Genomic DNA, 23,567 nt, shown 5'->3' with positions numbered 1-23,567 from the left:
TTAAACAAAAGAAGAAGAAAAAAGGATAGATCGATAACCATTATTAACTTTAGGTAAAGAAATTCATAATCGATAATATATATAATAATAGATCATATGTTTGTGATTGAAATTAAAGAAAATAAACATTTGTAAAAAGGCGTTAGTCTGATCCGTTTTTGGCCTGAATCCTATATAAACCCTGCCCGTACAAACTTGTATTTTACCGGAATCCGAAACGACCGGACACGTGACCCGCTCGCCCGGCCCCTTTGACATGTCTAGTTCAGATGTGTTCGGGTTCAGGTATCTTTCGATTATATTGAATGCGGTTCAACCTCAGTTTAATTATGATTGAATTGGATTTCAAGTACTACTCGGATTACTCAATCGGATATTCAATTGGTTATCAGTAAGGTGTTGAAAGCAAGTAGTGTAATTTTCTAGAATAAGATATATTTCGTTAGCGATATTATGTGATCTTCGGTAGTACTATATATTACACCGCAATTGTAATAGTTAGAAGCACAAACGAAAAACTGTCAATAAAATGTCGATTCTCTTTATGAATTTCTCCCATTTCCTCCATTTTCTTGACAATCACAACGTTCCAAGCTAGAATTATATCCCATTGTTGAAGCTATCATGTTGTTGGGCCGCGCCCTCAAGAGGGAGAGAGGGTCCACTTTACAAGTTCAAAGAGATTTCATCTGAAAATCAATTGGCTATGGATGAAGTAGTCCCTTCACTTATAAAGTAAATTACACCTCTATATTTCTCCTGGGAGACTTAACATGTGATTCTTCACACACAAATGCAACGTTCAACTTGTGCTTTCTTTATGGATAAAACTTACAAGTGAACATCTCGATCTCAAAATATCAAGGCACTAAATAATTGCTATATTGGCATTAACAATAGTATTTAAACATGTCTTCGAGGACGAAATCACATTCGTCTTTGTAAATTTAAAAATGATCCAATTATACTGAAAACTCGAAAAAAGCTGTGAAAAGACGCGTTACGCAAAAAATGGGCTAGTCCTGTTGCCTGTTGGGCATATATAGGTTGGTTGTCCTTAGACATGCCCATATTCGTTGGTGTTGCCGTAGTCACTACTAGCATACTCGGTGCTACTAAATGCTGTTTTCCTGAACTGTTTCATGTCATTGTTGTATGACATTGTATCGTAGTCTGAGCTACCTCCTCCGCTTGAGCTGAACTTTGAACTATTCCCTCCTGCTGACTTCGTTCCTTCGTTTAAGTCCTCCAACGACACGTCTCCTTCCAATGCTCGTACAATCTGTTATTAATACATGTCATTACGACTATCAGTAGCCAGACGGCCTATATATAGAATTGTGACAAGGCCGTGTGTAGAGACTGTTACCTGGCTCATTTTTGGTCGTCTTTTGGCCGAGTGTTTGACAGATGAACCAGCGCAAGCGATCAGTCGTAACATCTCTTGACGGTCAAAATTACCTTCCAAGCGTGGGTCTACAAGCCCATCAAATACGCCTTCCTGCATCGCTCGTGATATAAGAGGCCTTGCCTGCATCAAGATATAATTTTTTGTAAAACCGTCTTAGACAAGTAATTGTGATATAAGAGGCCTTGCCTGCATCAAGAGTGTACTGTAACGCGGTTGTATATAAACTAACCCAATCAACCAAGGTATCTTCGTCGTCACTGTCAGGGTCAATGGGGCGACGTCCGGTGACCAATTCCAACAGCATTATTCCAAATGAAAATACGTCGGATTTTTCTGTTAATTTTCCGCTTGATGCATATTCTGGTGCCAAGTACCTTCATTTAAAAACCCGTTAATGTTGAACTCCGTATCAGCTAGCTCAGCTGGTAAAGTCATAAAAGGTGGACTTGAAATCCGGTAAATATCAAATTTGTGTAACCACTTACCCAAATGTTCCCATAATACGGGTCGACACATGAGTTTGAGTATCTGAAGATAGCTTAGCTAATCCAAAATCAGCCACCTTGAAACCAAAATATATCAGTTATTAGCGATATACAATATTTACGGAATACAAATTAAACAACTAAGACCATATAGAACACCCGTATTTGCGAAGTAAAACTCGTAATAATGATGCAAACCTTAGCCTCGAAGCTTAAGTCAATGAGGATATTTGCGGTTTTTATGTCTCTGTGAATAATGCGTGGATGACCTATTATTAGTAAAATTAGATCAGTATAATTATTGTTGAAGGAATTGAGTAAAAAAATTTGCAATTTGCATATGTTAATTAGCTTAATTGGTGAAGTATGTGAGGTAATACTCATGACCTGAGTTTAAATCCCGTCAGCACTACAATTGCCCTTGTGGCTCTCTTTAGACAAAAAAAAAACAAAAAAAATTGGAATTCATGGTACTTACAATCTTCATGAAGGTACGCCAATCCTTTAGCCGATCCGAGTGCAATGCTCATCCTCGATGGAAAGTCCATGACCGGTCTACCCTTTCCTATACATATAAATTTAAAGAAAATTGCCAATTGTAATTTAATAGACTCGACCGTGAAAAACTCAATTAAAAATCGTTGAAATCTCGATTCCATTCTCTCACATTCACCATGAAAGAAACATGTGATGGATCCTTAAAATACATTATGTGAGAAGGTAGTATCGAGACTTGAGAGTCAATATCGTCTGTGTCATTCTTATCATTTCCAATTGATTTTATGAAGGTTTTTCCCGTAATGTTGGAGAATTATTTAATTTTGTCGAAAATATAATTTTTTTGTCAACCTTTTTATATAGAAAATGTAAATATTTCTCTATTATCTCATAATGTTTCATGCTTTGTGAAATTTCCGAGGGCCCCAGGTTCAATTCAATCCTTATCAAGAGCAATTTTGAGGGGTTACTTATGGCATGAGTCTATACCTAGCCAGCTAGCCTTGTAGATTTCGAGCCCGTGACTCCGTAAAAGGGTGACTAACCTAGTATACGTGGTTTGTAGGTTATTACGTATACCCAGGGGTTTACACAGTGCACATTAAAGGTAGCGTCTGCAGTTCCCTCGTTATCCAAAAAAAATGTTTCATGCTTTGTATTTTTGCACATATTTACGGTCGAAGTTTGAGCTTAAAAAGTCGAGTCAAATGAGAAGAACACGACGTTATGGATTAAGTTAACATACCATGGAGATGGTACTCAAGAGTACCGTTAGGAACAAACTCATAAACAAGCATTCTTTGGCCTCCGGCAATACAATACCCAGCAAGCGACACCAAGTGCCGATGATGAACCCGACTAATAATCTCAACTTCAGCTTGAAACTCCCTTTCGCCTTGTCCGCTTCCTGATTTCAGACTCTTCACTGCTATTTCCTTACCATTTGGTAACACTCCTTTGTGTACGTACCCAAACCCGCCTTGACCCAACAATCTAGATTGGGCAAACCCATCTGTGGCCGCAGCTAATTCATCGTATGTGAAACTGCTCTTGTTGAATCCTAGGGCCATTGATGGGTGTGGTGGTGGTAATGCTGGACCGGTGGGGCCTGAGGAGTAGCCAGCTGTCATTTCAGCGCTCATCATGGGCGCGGCCGCTCCCCATTGGTTTATGGACATTCCTGATGGGTTTCCGTAGTTCATGTCTTGGCTCGGCCCTGATTGCCATGGAGCGTGTTGCCCGCTATAATGTTGTTGTTGCTGTTGTTGTTGTGGTGCTTGCGATTGTCCTGATACATATTACATGCCGAAATTTATTTAAGGTTATTTACAGTGTCTCATATTTATTTATAGTCCAATTGAACTTTCTGACACGTGTTTTGAAAAATGTATACAATTCAATGGAACAGATGAAATACAGCGGAATAAGAGGAAATTAGAGTGTACGTACCTTTTTTAGAAGGGTCTCTGTAGTATTGCTGCATGGTTTCATCACGTTTGTGTTTTTTTCTTTTACAGCAGCAAACAACCAGAATAATAATTAATAGCAAAAATAGTACTCCAAATCCTACTACAAGTCCAATTATCATAGGAGCATTATTATTGGATGAAGACGACGGTGAAGATGAAGAAGAACGATGACTTGATTTCGGAGGTGACAAGAATAATGATCGGAAGCCTTCTTTTGTTTCCGGAGCTTGTGGTGATGGTATAGAATTCGGTGAATTGTTGTTATTTGATGGTGACGAGTTGTCACCATTGTTATTATTATTGTTGTTGTCGTTCTTCTTGTTGTTGTTGTTGTTGTCGTTGTTGTTGCTGTCGTTGTTGTTGATGTTGTTGTTATTGTCATTGTTATTATTGTTGTTGCCTCCACCATTGGTGTTGTCGTTGTTGTTCTTGTTATTATCGGAATTTTCTGGAGGTGATGGTGGTGTTGGTGATGATTGGTCGGATGGTGGAGTCGGGGATGAATTAGTATCTGAAGGCGGTGACGAATTTGAATCAGTAGGAGAACCGGATGAATTTGAATCAGTAGGAGAACCGGATGAATTTGAATCACTAGGAGAATCGGATGAAGACGACGAGGATTCGTTATCATTTTCCGAGGACGCCATACTTTAGTCACGCCTTAATATGGTTAACGTATGACCTTACAATACTGCCTCTTCTCCAACTAATAGTTCCCTATGTTTATGCAACAAATTTTAGAATGGCCATGCTTATTGTAACTATTATTACAACAATGTCACAAAAAATGTTGAAATGTATAAAGCAAAAATTTAACTATTTATCAATATTTAGCCTTTTCTCATATTTTTTGCAAAATATTAATCAAGTTCAACAATATGTTATGGCATCTAATAAAAAAGAAATGAAATAATAAGAACAAGAAAAAATAAGAGAAGAAAGAAGGAAATAACCTTTGTGGAGAAGGGCAGGTAAATTCCCAAATGACAAGAAAATTTAAAACAAAAAAGGTAGAGTATTGTTAATTAAAGACCAAACAAAAATTAGGGAAAATAATGCCTTACAATTCCCACCCCCTACTACATTATAGAAGGCATTGGTTGTCCTTGTTTTTCTACCTTTTTTTTTTTTTTTTTTTAATTTCAAGTATTAATTTGATCGCAAATTTTGACGATTTTTACTATATTATTGGCAAATCGTAATTGAGGTAATCATGTATCTATATGTGATTTATTTTACGATAGTTTAGGTATTTTTACCATTCGTGGAAAGTAATTTGACTTCTCCCGTTCTCCTAGTTGATAAGAAAGTAGTAGGACAATTTTGTAAAAAGCGGAGTGTCAAAAACTTACCAATAATAGAAATAGGTAACTATAGTTAAATACACCTGAAAAGGAAATAAATAGCTATCAACCAAAACGGAGGGTGCACGACATGAACATATTTGTTCGATTGTTGGACATGAACATATTTGTTCGATTGTTGGTCATTTGTATCCTGTTTTTGGATCATTGTTAATTGAATGTTATTTTACGATGGCATATTGTTCGTAAAAAGACTTGAGCAATATATAAGCTGAGAATGGTAACATATACGCGTCCTTGACACCGCTTCTTCTCTGTGTTTTATAACAAAACTATTACTGTTCTGTATGTGCCGGATACATGGTCTTCAACAGTTCAACAGACACATTACATGAAACCTTGACGAACAAATGATATCTTATGCCATACAAAAAGATGTTTGTTTACAATGTTTTGCTGATCATTATTGTAATGCCAGACAAAAGAAGTTTATAGTAGTTTACAATGACCAAAACTGCCATTCTTCGGTCTAAATTATTCAATATGCAAAAAACACCTTCACAATGAGAAGAGCAGAAAATTGGTCAAATTTAGAGCCATTAGATCAAGGGAATTGAATGGGTTCAGGCTGCAATGCCTTGTGCACAAGCTCGGTCTGTTCTTTAGCATGGACCATGAGGAAACCAGTGGCCGTGGCAGCAGATGGAGGGCGACCTACGTATTTAATATCGTCAATATTTCCTCTACCCACTGATTTCATTGCTGTGAACAAACGAGGCGCAATGTAACTGTAGCCACCCATGTTCATCGGCTCCTCTTGGCACCATACCACCTCCGCATCTGCAACACCACCAATGTTTACAGCACGTAAGATATTGCAGCATCACAAATTCTTATATAAGACGGCTTCATAATAAAAATACCATGAGACTGACTCGTATTTTGGAAATGGGGTAGTATAGTTTTCAGCGTGATGATGGATACATGGGTAGAGTTTTTAGCTAGTTAAGTTTGTCTCACATTATATTAATATTTTAAAAAAAATGGTGTTGCACAAAACAGGATCCTAGAATGTAGATAAATTTTAACTTTTAACTCGAAACCAATGTATACTAGAACTTGTGAACTAAATTTGTTGTTCTCATGCTCCCATAAAAAAATCGAAGAAATCATCTTACGAATGATGACAAGGAAAAACCTGTACAAGAGCTTTTAAAACGTGATAAAAAACTTGAACATACTTGGATATCGCTTCAACTCCCGCTGGACAAGATCGTATGGGAACGGACAAAGCTGCTCAACTCTACAAATGGCTACATCACTGCCATTCACCTTTTTCCTTTGCTCATCAAGCTCGTAGTAAACCTACAGAGATTTTAGTGAGAGAGAAAAAAACACACACTCAGCCGGATAGAGAAAAAATTTGTGGTCAAACAGCTCTCAGATGACATCTATAATTTTGGAAAGCAATTAAGAGGGCAGTGAATCATCGTGTAACAAGTAGCTAAATGGAGGATGATGTAGATTGTAGAAGTAAACCAATATAAATAATAACAAACTAACGTACTTTTCCAGAGCAGAGAACCAGACGTCTAATTCCCTCCTCAAGATCTGAGTGCATATTCTGGTCCTTAATGAGACGCTTGAATCTTGTTCCTTGCTTATCAAACCCTGGGTGGCCTTGGACATCATCAAATTCAGATAAATTCGACTTGCATTCTTTGTGTCGAAGCAAGTTCTTGGGAGCCATCACAATTAAAGGCTTACGGAACTCCCTGTGTATCTGAATTCAGTAATAACTACATATAAGCAGACAGTTCCATTTCCAAAGGGTTATACACAATAAAGAAAACTAACACCAACCTGACGACGCAAAACATGGAAATAATTAGCTGGCGTGGTCACGTTGACAACTTGCCAGTTGCATTCTTGGATTTGCTTTCTAAGTGTTGGCTCCATATCAGGTATGACGTAGGGATTGTCATCACTCATCTGCAATGAAAAAGCAAATCATCCGAAATTATTTAGTCAGCACTATGAATATGGATCATGCAGCAGTAGGCCCAACTGTCAAAGCTATCGCCTATCAGATGCATCTAGATAACATTAACTACAGTTCCCGTATATATAGAAAGAATAGTGTGTTATTATTAACTTCATTCAGGCACCTGGGATAGAAGCAATAGCATCAGAGTGAAGCAGTGAATGTAGGCATCCCTTGACAAACTCGAATGGGTAAACTATACAAAAAAAATGACACTCTAGAACTTTCTATATCAAATGCCGATGCTCATTATCCAACCAGATAATAATACTTGAAACCTACATTCAGTATGACATCAATATACCTGCAGGAATCGTTCCAATCTTGCACTCGAATGTTCAGGTCCTTGACCATCATATCCATGAGGCAGTAGCACCACCAGACCAGTTTGGCGCAACCATTTTGCCTCCCCACTGCTTAAGAACTGATCAAAGATAACTTGTGCTCCGTTAGAGAAGTCCCCAAACTGAGCCTCCCAGATTACGAGAGAATTAGGGTTCTCCATAGAATAACCCAATTCAAATCCAAGAACACCAAACTCTGAAAGGGAGCTGCATCCAGAACATCGATGAAATTTTTTTTAAACATCATAGAAAAGGGATAGCAAAAGGCCAGTACAAGAGTTCCATATTAGGGAGTAAACTAATTTCTCAAGATAACACTAACACAAAAAAAAAAAAAAAAAAAAAAAAAAAAAAAAAAAAAACTTGCCTACAGTTACCAATAGCCAAAGTGAAAATGTTTGACTAACAGGGCAACATAAAAATAATTTGAGGGGCGTTTGGTTCAAGAAAGGGTAAGGGAATGAAATCAATAAAGGGATTCAAGGGGAGAGGAAAGGGATTCCCTTAGATTAAACATGTTGTTTGGTACATTGATACTCCATACGAAATATGTAACCCAATGATAAAAATAAGTTAAATAATGTAATCACACCTTAACCACCCATTACCATTTACCACCCGACCCACCACGCACCAACCACCACGGCCCCAGCACCACCACTAGTGCCGGCGTCCCTCTCTGCCCCGGTTGCCAGCACCCCCTTGCCTCGCCTCCCCGGTTGCCAGCGCACCCGTCCCCACCCTCCCTTATTAACCCTTGCCATTCTCCCCACCCACATGAAATCCTTATCCCCACCACCTAGAAACCACCCATCAGGGACACCGCCCTTGAAACCCCTCAACAATGTCAATTTCATGATTGCCTTTGATATTGTCAATATGTCACATGAGTTGGAGTCAGACATGCGCATGCCGACAAACTTGAGCACAATTCCAGTTGATGGTACTTATTCATATAGTGGAGCTTTAACTTCCATTATACTGTGTTTGTGGGTGGTAGGATGGTGGTCAGTTGGTGTAGTGGTGGTTTAAGGGTTGTTTCTTAATTTAAGGATTGATGGTAGCAGTGACGGTGGCGACAGCGTCATAGGGTCACCAGCAACTGGGGTGGCAGAGTGGGGTGACCCATAGATGGGCTAGCAGGGATGGGGGTTGGCGGTTGGTTGTGGGTGATATCGGAGTTGATGATTACTATGCTAGAAGGGAAAGGGAATGGGATACCCTTGGGGGTGGGGGGAATGGATGTAAAGGAGTTTGGGGGTAAGAGAGGGGAAAAGGGAATGAGAAAATGAGGCAAACAAACATCAACAAAGGGAATCATTATCCCTCATTCCCTTACCCGAGACCCTCAAGGCTCAAACTAAACAACCCTAGCTGAGAGTATGAACATATGTACGAACTAACAACAACAAAAAAACACAAAAAACCACATCAAAAATTTTATCGTCAACAACATAACAACAAAGCCATAGTCCCTACATAATTGTGCTGACTAGCAAAGAACCATCATAAGGAACCTTCAAGATAACCTATATGGAGTTGAATTACACAAATAAAATAAACAAGCATACTGAAAATAACAAACATCTGTTACAATAAAGTTAGGCTACGAGCAGGAATACCATATACAACATTCAGCTACCTAGAAGCCGGAATAATAATAGTTAATTTACATATGGAATAGGAACATGATAAAATATATCACCGCATAAATGACAGCTAGAAAGCCATATTCAGAACTCACCTATTACTGACAGTAAACAATTCCTCATTTTGGTTTATCATGACATGGTCCAATGGGCAATATTTTTCTCCAGATTCCTGGTCATGAATTACCGAATGCCTATGACTGAATGTACCTCTTTCAACATCTTGACCACTTAACCGAACATGATTTCCTTCCACTAGCAATGTAGCAAATGCCAGTGCTTCTCCAACAGCCCAATCAATGCCTTCCCCAGTTTCAATCATCTGGGCACGTTGGTCATAAATCCTTTTCACTGCCTTATGTGGGTTGAAAGTCTCAGGAATGGTGGTGATTGCCTTGCCAACATTTTTCAAGATCTCAGGTTTAACGCTGTAAAAAACCATTGATTGCAACATAAATCAGACCATAAATCTACAGCTAAGGAGCCAGATAGTGCCAAGGTGTAAGAAAAAGTACCCAGTGTTACGGATTCTAGAAAGCTGCTCAGGAGATTTGAATCCTAGCCAGTAAGCTGAAAGCCAGTCCCTTTTATTCGTCACATGATTCTTGCTAGCTTCGAACTCCTCATTGAGGATTGTCATAACCTTTTTCTGGATCTCATCGATTTCTTCTTTTGACAATTCTCCATTCTCAAGGACTTTCTTTTTGTATATTTCAAGAGACGAAGGGTGGTTGCGGATGACCTATTACAAATCAACTAGAGCTGAGACTATTATCTATTTTTTTTCTCGCCCTCCGGAACAGAGAATGCAATTACAGATTTGACAGTTTTTACCTTGTTGTCTCAACGACAGAAATCAATATGTACTACTCCGTCAATAATTAAAACAGATGAATATGAATGATCTACACATACTTGAAGCCTCTAAGCAAGCCAAATATAAGGCTAATAACATAAAACCCAATGAAGGAGGAAAACAAGGATAGGCAGTATACCTTGTACATTTTTGGCTGTGTGAATGATGGCTCATCAATCTCATTGTGACCAAATCGACGATAGCAGACTATGTCAATCACAACATCTGAATGGAATGTCTGACGCCACTCTGCAGCAAGCTCACAAACATGAACCACGGCCTCCAAATCATCTCCATTGACATGGAAAATTGGGGCATCCAGAGCTTTTGCAACATCAGTGCAGTACTGTGAAGATCTCCCTGACCTTGGATCAGTTGTGAAAGCCACTTGATTGTTCACCACAATGTGAATGGTGCCGCCAGTGGTGTAATTTGGAAGAGCACTGAGATGAAGTGTCTCATAAACTACACCTTGTCCAGCAAAGCTACCATCACCGTGAATCAAAATAGCCATATTCTTTGTCCTGTCAACATCATTAGAATAGTACTGTTTAGCTCTAGTTTTCCCAACCACTACAGGATCCACAGCTTCCAAGTGACTCGGATTGGCAACCAGTGAAAGATGAATCCGCTTTCCACCCCTAGTAGGTCTATCATATGACGTTCCTAAATGATATTTGACATCACCAGTTCCCGTGTAAAGTCCAACTTCGTCTGTAGGTTTCGTGCCACCACTAAATTCACTAAATATCTGTCGGAGAGGTTTACGTACAACATTACCCAACACATTCAACCTACCCCTGTGAGACATTCCAATGACTATATTTTCCACCCCAAGATCAGCTGACCTATCAAACATTTCCTTCATACCGGGAATTAGGGTCTCACAGCCTTCAAGACCGAACCTTTTCGCTGTAGTCCACTTAGTGGCCAAGAAACTTTCAAACTGTGTGCTCCATATAAGCCTGTCCAGCATCACTTGACGTCTTTCTTTATTATATTCCATAGGAGTAGGAGTCTCAATTCTGTCTCGCAGCCAATTACACCTCTCACGGTTAGCAATATGCATGTACTCAAACCCAATTTTTCCACAATAAGCCTGCTCAAGACGATTAAGGATACTTCTAAGGGTTTGCACAGGACGGTTCTCCGACAAAAACCCAGCCATCTTCCAAACTCCTAGGAAAAATTCTCGATCAAAGTCAGCTTCAGTGAAACCGTATAGCTCTAGGTTCAAATCATCAGGAACCGGCCTTTCCTCAAGACCCAACGGATCTAATTTGGCCTTGAAATGACCATTAACTTGGTAAGCCCTCACAAGCAGTAGCAAACGCATACTCTCTTGAATAGTCTGCCCAGAGATCCCAGGCGAAGTAGATGCTTGGCCTACAAAGTTTCTGAAAAAATTGTCCCATGATTCGTCAACACTGCTCGGGTCAGCTTCCCAATCTCTCTGTAGGGCCTCTAAGTAAACACTGCTGGTCCCATCAAGGAAACTATCCGTAAGCTTAGATAGGGGAACGGCCCGAGGAACCGGAGCAGCTCTTCTAAACGGTGTGCTATGAAAAGCTCGTCTTTGAGTATCAATGACCTGCGTTCTGGTCACATAAGTTCGTCCTTGAGATAGAGTTCTCCTAACGGCAAGATTTGCCAACCTCGATCCAGCTCTAAACCAAACCATAACTACGAATCACAAATTCCCCCTTGTAGAACAACCTCTAACCTGCTTACACAACATCAAAACACTTTAATCAAGCCAACTTGAAAACAATCAGGAGTACTACCTAAATGGAAGTGCAACAACGTCATTCATCCATAGTAGCTTAATGTAGCTTATTTATATAACAACCGCTTAAAGCTCTATTTTCACCCAAAAAAATAATTAAATAAGCTATGAATATTGAATACAGTTGAAATTAACGAATATTAAAAAGCAACTGAAGAAATCGCATTGTATATCTATATATCAATTCCTAAGTTCGTCCTTGCGATAGGGTCTCCTAATGACAAGATTTGCAATCCACGATCCGGCCATAAATGCCCTGTTCTTTTTGGACTAAAATTATCTGAGGTGAAGGGCCAAAAAATCTGAACTGAAATTAAGTCCCACAGAACTAGGCCTAAACCAAACCATAACTGCGGATCACAAATTCACTGACAACCAGCTCTCACCTACTACTCTCTCCACTTCATTCATATTCATTTGTTTACCTTTAATTAAAATACTCTTCACAAAGAATAAAAAAGAACAAACGACTGGGACATAGGGAGTATAAAGCATCAAAACACTATAATCAAGTCAATTCCGAAAACAAGACCAAGACAAATGGGAGTGGAACAGCATCATTTATACATTTATTCATCTACTTATAAAACAACAGGTTAAATACAACCGAAATTAACAAACACTAAAACGCAACTGGAGAAATCGTATCGTATACCTATCTATTAATGTATACATCATTTCACACCATAGCAAACATAGATACTCGGAATATTGACAACAGAATGCACAAGATCACTAATTTTACCATAATTTCTTCACAATCGCCTACAAAACCAACGACGAAAGAAGTCGCTAATTTCGCTAAATTGAGCATTAAACAAAAATATCACTAATATTACTCTTGCAAACGGATCAGAAACCAAACATTCTATGACGCAAAATCTTAGGGTAAGATTATAAGAAATGAGAAAGAAATGAACAAGAGCAAATTAATCAACTTATGAAGAAGAATTATGCATCTAACAATAATTAATCAACGAAATCGATCTAAGGAATCGCAAATAGGTTGAAATGAACAATTCAAGCATAATTCAACAACAGATTGATAGAGAATTTCGAAAATTCAACGAAAAAATGGAGAAATGAAGAATTAAGATCGAATTTAGAAAAGAATAATTAACCTGAAAATGGAGAGAATAATTGAGTAGAAGTAGAAGAAGAAGAAGAAGAGGAATCAGTGGTAGGCGAGAGAAAGTCGAAAGGACATTGTAAAAACGGTGAGACGCTCAAGAGTCAAGAGAAGAATAGAGAAGATAGATGAGACTTGAGAAAATACACGTATTTGATTGATGACTCAAAGGCTCTCTTGTTCTACGCGATGCATTTGTCTAGGGTGGGCAAAATTCGGTCCGAATCGGAAAAATGGAGCAGTCCGAACCGGATCTATCGAAACTGGAATTAAAAATTCCGGTCCGGTTCCGATCCAACATTTTTAAGATTTCGGTTTCCGGTCCAGACTGGTTTGGACCGGAAAGTTCGAAATTATTGTTTTTTTTTTTCCTCTAAAAACATACTCCCTTTGTCCCAGGTATTTGTTGTCCTATTCCTTTTGGGGTGTCTCAGTCAATTATTGTCCTTTTTATTTTAAGAATTGACTTGATAAGCAATTTGATTACACAATTTGGTCCACTTGTCATTTAGTAATTTGTCCCCTCCTCTTTCATTGGTCTTTGTGTCAAAACCAAAGAACAAAAACTGGCCGGAACGGAGGGAGTATTATAATCCAACCCGATCAGTCCAATGGACCAAAATTTGAAAAAGTGGGCATACTATGGCAAATTCCGGTCCAATCCCTGTCGGAATTTTTGTCGATTTCGGTTCCGGTCCAAACAGGTTCGCTTCGTGTTTGGACCAGTGCACAACCCTAATTACGACCTTATTGGGGTTTATTTTCACAGTATACATATTACTCAATTAGTACAACTTTCCCCAAATAACTCGTCATTTGCACATCTTTCCGCTCACTCCATGTAGTACCCAAAATTCCCCTAACTACCTCAAATACCCCTTGCTCAGTGTGATGATCCGCACACTTCGAACCCTTAGATTTATTCATGCTTATGTAATTTCATTTCCCTTGTATATTTTTAGCAAATACTTTCCTAGTTTAGCATAGTTAGCATAACCTTCTTTCCATAAATAGGTATATCGCTATTCTACACTAGTTTTGTAATTTCAATGTCTCCTGCTACCAGGATGTAAATATCAAATTTCCCTCTTTAGGGAGTATTAGTGAATGAAAATCTGCTTCTTACCTTGTGCCTTCGTGTTGCTTGTTGTTGCTTTGTTGTGAACGACTCTTTGCCTTCACTTTTCTAACAAGCCGTGTTTGTGGGATCGACACTAGGATCCCGACTCACACACCCGAGACCGATTACGAATGCCTAGTGCTTGACAAACACTAGTGCTTGACGCTCTCGTTGCAATCCTGTCGAGTGTTGCCGAGACCCGAGTATCGTGCTAGTGAGCGATCCTTCACTACTACGAAGATCCTTGTCGCTTGCATCTTGCCTTGAGTCGGGAAAGGGTGCGCGCCACGATCCGGCAAAAGTACCGGACCGTGACATTTGGTATCAGAGCCAAGTCTTTGGACGGGTTTCTGCACGCCGCTTTTGTTTATCGAGATCGAGAAAATGGGCGAAACAATTGAGGATCGAATGGATGCCTTAGAGGAATCAATCGACGTCAAGTTTCCCAAACTCGAGGGCGTCGTTATGCGGATGGCCGCGAGCCTCGAGGAGTTGCAGAAGACGGTTTGTGAACTCGAGACGAAGGTGGACGGGATGAACACCCGCATCCAAGCGATCAGTGATGCGATCCCCGATGACCGGGAGGAAGAGATCAATCATCTCCACCGAAAGGTCGAGATGTTAGAGAACACTTGCGCCACGCTCGTGAAAGTGGTGGCCAATGACGGGAAATCTGCGAGGGGCCATAAGGTGAAGGCACCTCCACCTCGTACCTACGATGGGGCGAGGGATTCGAAAGCGGTCGATAACTTTATCTTCGATATGGAGCAATACTTCCGAGTAAGTGGGCTCGACGAAGACGCGGAAGTTGTCACGGCAAGCATGTATCTAATCGACGATGCCAAGATGTGGTGGAGGGCTAGGTACAAGGAAATCGATGCGGGCACGATTACGGTAACATCGTGGGCCGACTTCAAGAGGATCTTGAAGGGTCACTTCTACCCCGAGAACACGGAGTTTGTTGCTCGGAAGAAGTTGAAGGAAATCAAGCACACCAAATCAATCCGAGAATATGTGAGGGAATTCTCAGCGTGCATGCTCGAGATTACCGAAATGTCCGAGACGGACATGACATTCGAATTCATTGACGGGTTGAAGAGGTGGGCACAACAGGAGGTCATGAGGCAGAATCCCAAAACTCTGTCTTCGGCCATATCGGCTGCGGAGCGCCTGCTCGACTTTCACGGGGAGCGAGAGGCACCAAGAGTTGTGGCACCAACGGGAAATACTGGTGCGTCACAGAGTGGGTATAATGGACAAAGGCCACAAAATAGCGCCGTTTCAGTTGGGAACAGTCGGTTCCGCTCGCAAGGAAGTCAAGCCCAATCGGCGAGCACTACGAACTCGCCCTCAAGCTCGTCTTCGAAGGCGGGAACTCAACTGCTTCCACTACGAAGAAACCGTTCGCGTGTTTTGTGTGCAAGGGTCCTCACAAGATGGCCGATTGTCTGAACAAAGTGGAGTTCAATGCCATGTTCAAGAAGATGCCGAAAGGGGCTCATGAACGTCTTGATGGGGCATTGGCCGACTATCACCAAAAGTATGACGAAGACTCGAGTGATGGTGAAGACTAACCACGGATGGGCTCACTTCAAAGGATTAGCGCGATGGGGAAGTACGAAGATTCCTGCGCCAAGAAATCCAACGGGCTCATGTACGTGGACGTGATGGTGAATGGGAAGCTAGCACGAGCCTTGATCGACTCGGGCGCCTCCCACAACTTTGTTACGAAAGAGAAAGCTGATCGGTTGGGGCTAGTTCTGCGGGATGCTAACAGCTGCCTGAAGTCGGTCAATGGGAAATTGAGACGCGTCCAAGGAGTGGCTAAGAAGGTCGCGGTCCAAGTGGGTGAATGGGCAGGGAGCTCGACTTCACCACCGTTCCGCTGGATGACTTCAAGTTAGTACTCGGGATGCAGTTCTTTCAGAAAGCATTGGTAGTATTGAAACCGAGTGAGGGATCGATGCTACTAATGGGGTCTATCGTAGTGAAGATGGTAGACGGCGACGAAGACAAGGGGCAGCATCGAATTTCGGCTATGAGGGTGATACCGACGCCGAAACAAAGGATGTGACCTTGGAGAATGCCTAAAGGTTCGGTGGAGCCGAGGGCGAACAAGACCAGGCTAACTACGCTGCTAAGTGGCCTGGGGGACGAAAGGAGAGTCTACCACCTCACCGAGGAGTAGACAATGAGGGCCGAGATGGCCAAAGAAGTAGGCCTCGTACCATCAGGGGGCCGCGTCGATATGCTGAATCGACGTCCTGGTTTGCGGGTCAGTCGACCCAAGAGATAAGGCCTCGTACCATCAGGAGGCCGCGCCGAAATGCCGATTCGGCGTCCTGGAGATCTCACATGTCCTTGAATGCAGGTACCGCAGTGAAGATAGACAAGGGGAAGGTCCATGGGAGCAAGTGTTTGGAGAGACCCCGAGAGATGTTTACTCGGACAACGGCAAAGTGGAATTTCCTGGAAGACAAGGAGCGAGGAATGGACTTGGAGAACATGATGTTCGGCAACTTCTATGTCAAGGAGCTTCAGCCTATCCTTGAAGGGACGATGACGCCGATCATTGTGTGGTCAGAAGCTTGCCCACAAGCCGGAGTGCCGAGAAAGCCAAATCCCAACACAACATGGACAACCAGGGCTCAAGCACGATGTCTCACTGAAGCACCATTCAAGACTATGGCGTTGCCGAGGGCGGCAACAAGATTAGGTGGGGGAGAGTGTGATGATCCGCACACTTCGAACCCTTAGATTTATTCATGCTTATGTAATTTCATTTCCCTTGTATATTTTTAGTAAATACTTTCCTAGTTTAGCATAATTAGCATAACTTTCTTTCCATAAATAGGTATATCGCTATTCTACACTAGTTTTGTAATTTCAATGTCTCCTGCTACCAGGATGTAAATATCAAATTTCCCTCTTTAGGGAGTACTAGTGAATGAAAATCTGCTTCCTACCTTGTGCCTTCGTGTTGCTTGTTGTTGCTTTGTTGTGAACGACTCTTTGCCTTCACTTTTCTAACAAGCCGTGTTTGTGAGATCGACACTAGGATCCCGACTCACACACCCGAGACCGATTACGAATGCCTAGTGCTTGACAAACACTAGTGCTTGACGCTCTAGTTGCAATCCTGTCGAGTGTTGCCGAGACCTGAGTATCGTGCTAGTGAGCGATCCTTCACTAGTACAAAGATCCTTGTCGCTTGCATCTTGCCTTGAGTCGGGCAATTGATGTTATAGATCCGTTATTGATGTTATATAACGGTCGCGTGTTTGTATACAACCGTGGTATATATTTAACAACAGTCGTTGCAATAACGGTTCCGTGTTTCTATTTAATAACGGCAATTGCATTATCTGACTGTTATTGAAGGTCTTATTTGGCGTAGTGCAGGTATTAGTTGGTGCTTATTTGGGGTGAAGACATGTGTGAGCTAGCGAGTACCTTGACCGTTGGACTTTCTTTTTATCGTTTGCTAAACTCACCTATTCTTGTCTTGTCATTCGTGGGATATCTTTTCCCCTTTTTGGCTAAGACTTGGTTTGTAATAACCTAAGTTTGCTTACCGTTAAACTTGTTTCATTGTATCAGTGACTCCTGCATGTTAAACATTAGCTAGTAATAAAAAGTTTTAAAAATCTCAAAATTTCCGCTTTAAATTATTAGTTATATTTTCCGCTATATCGCGGGGTGTCACAATACTAATTTCATTTGGACATGCATGTGTGCAACAACGATTTAAAACGAGAAAAAGACTATAAGCTTTATCGAGTAAATTTGCAAAATCGTTTTCACTTTTAATCTTTGAGTCGGGTTTTGCAAAATCATTTCGAGTCTTTTTAAAAGAGCTAGTTCGTTGCACTAAGACATTTATCTTGTCCGATGATCTCGTGTTAGTTCTTAAACGTTATCTTCCTCCGTTCAAGGTGTGAACATATATGAGATTCGTGAGTCTTGTTACAAAACCGAGATAGAACCAAATCAAAGTCTTAGGATAGAGGTTATTCTAACTAATCAAAGTCTTATTGCGGAGTAGCTTTAAGCACCGGAATCTTTCGGCGGAGTAACCCAAAGCAGAAGTCTTGGAGCGGAGTAACTTTAAGCAAATAGCAACCGGAGTAGGTTAGGGAGTTGTTTTTTTGTTCGGGGTTTGACTTTGTATGAGTTTACTTTTAAAACGTTCAATAAAATAACGCTGCACATAGGTCGCGGAGTAGTGAGAGAACCAGTTTTAAAAACATCGTTGTGTTTAGTCTATTTACATTTTATTTCCGCTACACTTTAACTCTCGATATAGTTACAGAAGCAATTGTTGATTAAACCGTGACTCCTACATGTTGAATTATTGTTGCATACTTTTAACTCCATAGTTCTAACTTCTAAGTATCAACATCTCCTTTAATCTAATTAAGTATAGTCTAAAGTGTCTAAGAATTTTCAAAAAAAACTTTCATTGAACTTAAATTTTTTTTTGAGGTAAAATGAACTTAAATTTTTAAATAGACACATTAATTCACCTCCCCTAAGTGCTCCTCTGGCCAAATAAGTTTCACTTTGGAATTTCAAATCACTTGATCCTGTCAACTATATTTCATTTGTTGAAACACTTTAGAGCAGTTTATTATGAAGCTTTCGAGCCCCTTGCCAAATCAGTTTCACTTTGTATTCTCAGTAGTGAAGATGCATTCCATCACTATATGCATCTGTTTTGCGGATCTTTCTCTTAGGCGACATTGAATGAGTCGTGGTCGAGTTAATTTAAAGGAAAAGTCTTTGTTAACTCTTAGACACTCAACTTTTTCTTGCAGGTTCACTAGGTCTACGAAGGTGGTAGCACATTCAAAAAGGCAACGTTTAATTGACTTCGACAACCTTTTTATCATCCTCTTTATAAGAAACGTCGTATTTATGATCTTGTGATGCCTCTATTTGTAAGATTAGTTATGTTACTTCGTTTTCTAGGTATGATTCTAGCTCAGTTAGTTGGTTAGTTAGTAGTTTAGGGATTTCTAGTGCCCCCTCATTTTCATAGTAGCTAGTTAATATGTAAACTAAAGCTATGTAAACTGTCCTTTTTTTTTTATGAAAGTTCATCGTTGTGATAAAGAAAAACAAGTAACAATTTTTTCTTTAAAATAATATAAGAAAGTTTTATTTTATTAATCAAGTGACAGTGTGCACTGTTACAAATTAAAGGTGAAAACATGAAAAAAGTGGAGGCAAATAAACCATGCAATTCAACGATACAGATGTACGAGCCTATAGAACAGATCATGTTCAAGTAAGGTCGTACTAAACCATGCAATTCAAATTACACCAGCAATGAAATAAATTCAAACAAATTGTTTAACGAATACAAGAAAATAAAAATAGAAGGGAATAGTAAAATTCCGAGTGATAGTAAACTTAAGTTGAAACAAATGGTTCAAGACTTCAAGGATCACAGCCATAGACTTTGTGGCAACAAGTGCCGCTGAAAATCGCGTGCTTGTTGTCAAATCCGCCCTTGCATTTTAGATCGTCACAACAACGGTGGAGTAATCCGCATGTAGCTCCTTGTTTAATACATGTTGATTCTGTAAATGGATTTTCAACATTCAACCCATGTTACACAGTTAATTAATAGACTATACAATTAGTTATAATGTAACCCTACTGCCCTACATATAATATTTGACCCGTTGTAAGTTTGCGATGGATATGTCCGTCACAAATGAGTGAATGAGAATTTGTGTTATGCAAATTAAATATCATGTATTATGTCTATACGGGTGTAAAACCATATGCTATAAGACTTAGCTTCTTTATTAAGAAAACGCAAATTCTTGTCTTAAACAATAAGACAAGGTTTTGATCAAATGTAATCATAATGATCTAGCTAGTTTTACAGCTTATTAGTAGCTTGTATTCTAAAAGTGGTCATATTTGGACTTTGGCTGAAAATGATTATAAAACTCCATTTTATATTTCAGATGAAAAAGGTCCATCTTAAGAGAGACCAACCCGAAAACCAAAAGACTAACTTACCCGTTTCACATTTTTGGGTGTCAACGTTGCATTCGTATCCCGAGCAACAATCAAGTAGTAATGCGTCTCGGCCATACTCCTCCAAGGAGGCCAAGCCACAATTCCCCCCCTTGGGGAAAACATTTAGGAACTATCTTTGGTGCTGGCGTGGCTTGAACAAAAAATTATAACAAATTAGATGACAGAAGAAATCGATTCATATATATATATATAAACCAAGAGGTATATCATATATGATCACTAAAAGCATATATTGTCCGATATATGTGATGTTGACGGTATTATATAATCAATCCAGGCCAGCCAGCACATTTTCTGTTCGTACAGCACTTAACTACCAAGTATAACGGCTGCCAAAAAAAAAAAAAAAACTACGAAGTAATTAAGTATATACTTAGATGCTTCGTAAATTAAGATGGATCGAACTCGGAATCATGAGTCAACCATGCATTATCAGTCATGTACTTACGTGATTTACATCTTCCCCGCTGACATTCTAATCCCGAACAACAATGTGGTTTACCGTCGGGTCTTGCGGATAGACACTTCTCATCTTTTTTCTTACATTTTTGGCCCTCCATGCCTTGTACTGAAATCGTTTCAAATCAAACATTATATCAAACACATCTATTACTTTTTCTTATACATTATATTAATTATTAAGACCGATATTTAAGAATTTGTGAAGAATAAGATACCTTTGTTAACTTTTATTTTTTGTGAAAATTTTTTATCACCATTTTTTGTAGGAGACAATTTCACGATATGATAAAATGATGTACGTACAAATTAGCTTATTAATTAAACTATTACGTAGTATTTCATTGCAATTTAAATTTCACGTTTGAATTTTCAATATCTCGTATTTTTGTCTGCTAACCAATACGTAAACTTGAATAGAATTTGTTAAATAAAATCGAATAATTCACTGTTTTTTTATATAAAAGTTCAACTGTGACAAATATCTTTCACACATAATGTACGTAATAGATAAAACTATCATTAGGTACATATTTGAAAACGATAAGAAAAAGTAATCATAGCCGTAACACAAAATTAAATTCTAGAGGAATAATTTGTTATTGTTGTTTAATTCCAACAATATATTCAAATGACAAAAAAAAATATATGATGTACAAAGCGGAAACAAATAAAAAATATCATGTATTTTGTTCAAAAATTGCATTACTTTTGGGAGTTCCGAGGACTTTCATACAACTCTCATGTCTCTCAACATGAAGTTCAAAACTCACAAGAAGTTAGTTTGTGCATTCTTCTAGTTGTTCATTGCTTTATACAAAGACCGATAGTAATTTAAGCGAATAAGACGAGTTTTTAAACTAATTTAATCCAAACATAAACAATATGCATACAAAAACGCATAGTATTTGATTCGAATTACTTAAAAACGGGTATATGGTAAGATAATTAGTGCCAATTCCAAATTTAAGAAAGTTAAACAAATCAAAATAAGGAAATTACCCAATGCAAGGATGAGAACCACGAAAATAACACTCTTGAAAATGAGCTTGTTCTCCATTTTAGGCACAAAATAATCTTCCTAAATATCAATTCCTCTCTTTCATAAATGTATTAATGATTTAATGTACATACCTTATAATGATCGAGGCCACTACATGTTTGACCAACTCACATAATATTATCCCAAAAAAACGTGCCTAAGCTAGGTCTCGTATGAGTAGAATAAATATAAATATGAATGATTGAAATGTAATTTAGAGTATAATGGAAGATTATTCAAAGTAATTTTGTATCTTTGATTTCTTTTTAATCTATCCAATAAATTGTCTGTTATATAAAACAATTAGGCTTTGTTTGACATAACATTTCAGGTAGTTTATTTGACCAAAATTTCAGCTATCTTATTTTCTTACAAGTGTTTGACAAATAGCTTATTTAATCAAATAAGCTACTTGAAATGAAATGCACATAGAGTATCATTTGAGAAATAAGGTGGTTTATCTTATTTTATCTTCCTGATTTCCCCTTAATTCAATTTATAATATTCAATAATTATCATATTCTTTTACATCATTTCACCAAAAATCAGCTACATTTTCAGCTAGTTTGTCAAACATTTTTTATATAATCGTCACTTACCTTATTAGCTCCTAATTTTCAGTTACCTTTTCAGTTTTCAACTGCCTTTTCATATTTCAGCTATATTTTTAGTTAGTTTTACCAAACAGAGTTAAAAAAAAAAAACAGTTATGAAACTTAAATGTTCGGTCAATGAGTTAAAAAGCTTACCCCCAACCATTTACTTTAATATATGCGTAATGAAAGTTTCGTGATAATCTTATTGTAAAACTGTATTGTATAATAATTATATTATTTATTATTTATACTAAAGAAATCCCCCTATATACTAAGAGAATAAAATTTCTTTAAAATTTTCCCTTCAAAATGCTCAAGCTTATATATGGAAACAAATTAGATTTTCATTTATTAAACTAATTTTTCATTTAGAATAATCTTCTCATCATTAAACATAAAAATATAATCTTTTAACAAAAATAAAATAAAATTGCTATAAAACTATATTACTCCTATTATTAACTTCGTGACGAAAAAAGAATTTATTAAAATAATTTGAGGTAGTTAAAATATTTTCATAAAAAACACATCTCATGGAATTACTCAATTCTCTTGATTAATTTTACGGTTAATTTTTTTTACAAAAATTCATGAGATATAAATCTAAAATTTATAAGTATTACATTAAAAATTAAAAGGTCTATATGTACCTCGCATTTGCGCGGGATCTAGACTAGTATTACCATGACATGAATAAGACATTAGATATTCGCCAGCTACTTAGATCGGCTAAAGAAATTAAAATATAATTTATGTTCAAATTATTAAATCATTTCAATAATCGATTATTCCTTTTGGTACAAGTAAATCAATTATTTTGATAGATGACAAGTGCGTTGAGCTTCACACGTAAATCACAAATTAAGTTGACAAGCTTCATTATGAAGTTCCTTGAAAAACCTTATTACTTTCATCGTAATTACAATTCCTAAGTTAAATTTAACGGAACGTATCATTCCAATACAAGGGTATACAAAATAGTGAAATACAGTGTAAAATTATCCCATTTGGTTAACCAAAACGACTATTACACAGGGTTCTTATGGATTTCTCACAAGAATGACATCTAGATAAATCCCAGTAATCATCGAGAATTGCACGACTCTTCAATTATAGTACGGACGGGGATATAGGGGAGGGGTCACCTCCCAAGCCGAATAAACCCTAGTAATCATAAATTAGAGATTTCTGATTCAAAAGCGAATCTCGGCTTAGACTAAATAGGCTCGAGCCTATGTCAAAACGGGAAGGACCCACCCAGGTCGAGGCCGCAAGGGGTGCGGGCGGGCGGCTAAACAAAAGCTTCCCTGACTTGAAC

At 38.6% G+C, this 23,567-nt stretch overlaps 2 protein-coding genes and 1 long non-coding RNA gene across 3 annotated transcripts; all 3 read right to left on the bottom strand.

Annotated features, from left to right (window-relative positions):
* Positions 1-833: 833 nt before the first annotated feature.
* On the bottom strand, positions 834-4,832 carry LOC141599310 (proline-rich receptor-like protein kinase PERK15). The gene is made up of 9 exons (XM_074419292.1): positions 4,817-4,832; positions 3,844-4,580; positions 3,140-3,682; positions 2,375-2,461; positions 2,095-2,165; positions 1,897-1,973; positions 1,641-1,785; positions 1,370-1,531; positions 834-1,282 (listed from the first exon to the last, which is right to left on the bottom strand). The coding sequence occupies exons 2-9, from the start codon at positions 4,508-4,510 to the stop codon at positions 1,058-1,060; spliced, it is 1,977 nt and encodes a 658-aa protein (XP_074275393.1). The 5' UTR covers positions 4,511-4,580; positions 4,817-4,832; the 3' UTR covers positions 834-1,057.
* A 734-nt stretch (positions 4,833-5,566) lies between these two features.
* LOC141599309 (uncharacterized) lies at positions 5,567-13,215 on the bottom strand. Its single transcript, XM_074419291.1, has 9 exons — positions 12,968-13,215; positions 10,200-11,783; positions 9,720-9,946; positions 9,300-9,632; positions 7,516-7,762; positions 7,031-7,159; positions 6,735-6,950; positions 6,409-6,532; positions 5,567-6,007 (listed from the first exon to the last, which is right to left on the bottom strand). Exons 2-9 carry the CDS (start codon positions 11,739-11,741, stop codon positions 5,772-5,774), a joined length of 3,054 nt encoding a protein of 1,017 aa, XP_074275392.1. The 5' UTR covers positions 11,742-11,783; positions 12,968-13,215; the 3' UTR covers positions 5,567-5,771.
* A 6,312-nt stretch (positions 13,216-19,527) lies between these two features.
* On the bottom strand, positions 19,528-20,714 carry LOC141602486 (uncharacterized). The gene is made up of 3 exons (XR_012524472.1): positions 20,601-20,714; positions 20,132-20,282; positions 19,528-19,680 (listed from the first exon to the last, which is right to left on the bottom strand). It is a non-coding gene; the product is annotated as an uncharacterized LOC141602486 (long non-coding RNA).
* Positions 20,715-23,567: the final 2,853 nt, after the last annotated feature.

Source organism: Silene latifolia, chromosome 9, assembly GCF_048544455.1.
Source record: "Silene latifolia isolate original U9 population chromosome 9, ASM4854445v1, whole genome shotgun sequence".
Taxonomy (NCBI): Eukaryota; Viridiplantae; Streptophyta; class Magnoliopsida; order Caryophyllales; family Caryophyllaceae; genus Silene; species Silene latifolia.
The sequence above is the reverse complement of the archived record's forward strand: the minus strand, read 5'-3'. Positions and strand labels throughout refer to the sequence as shown.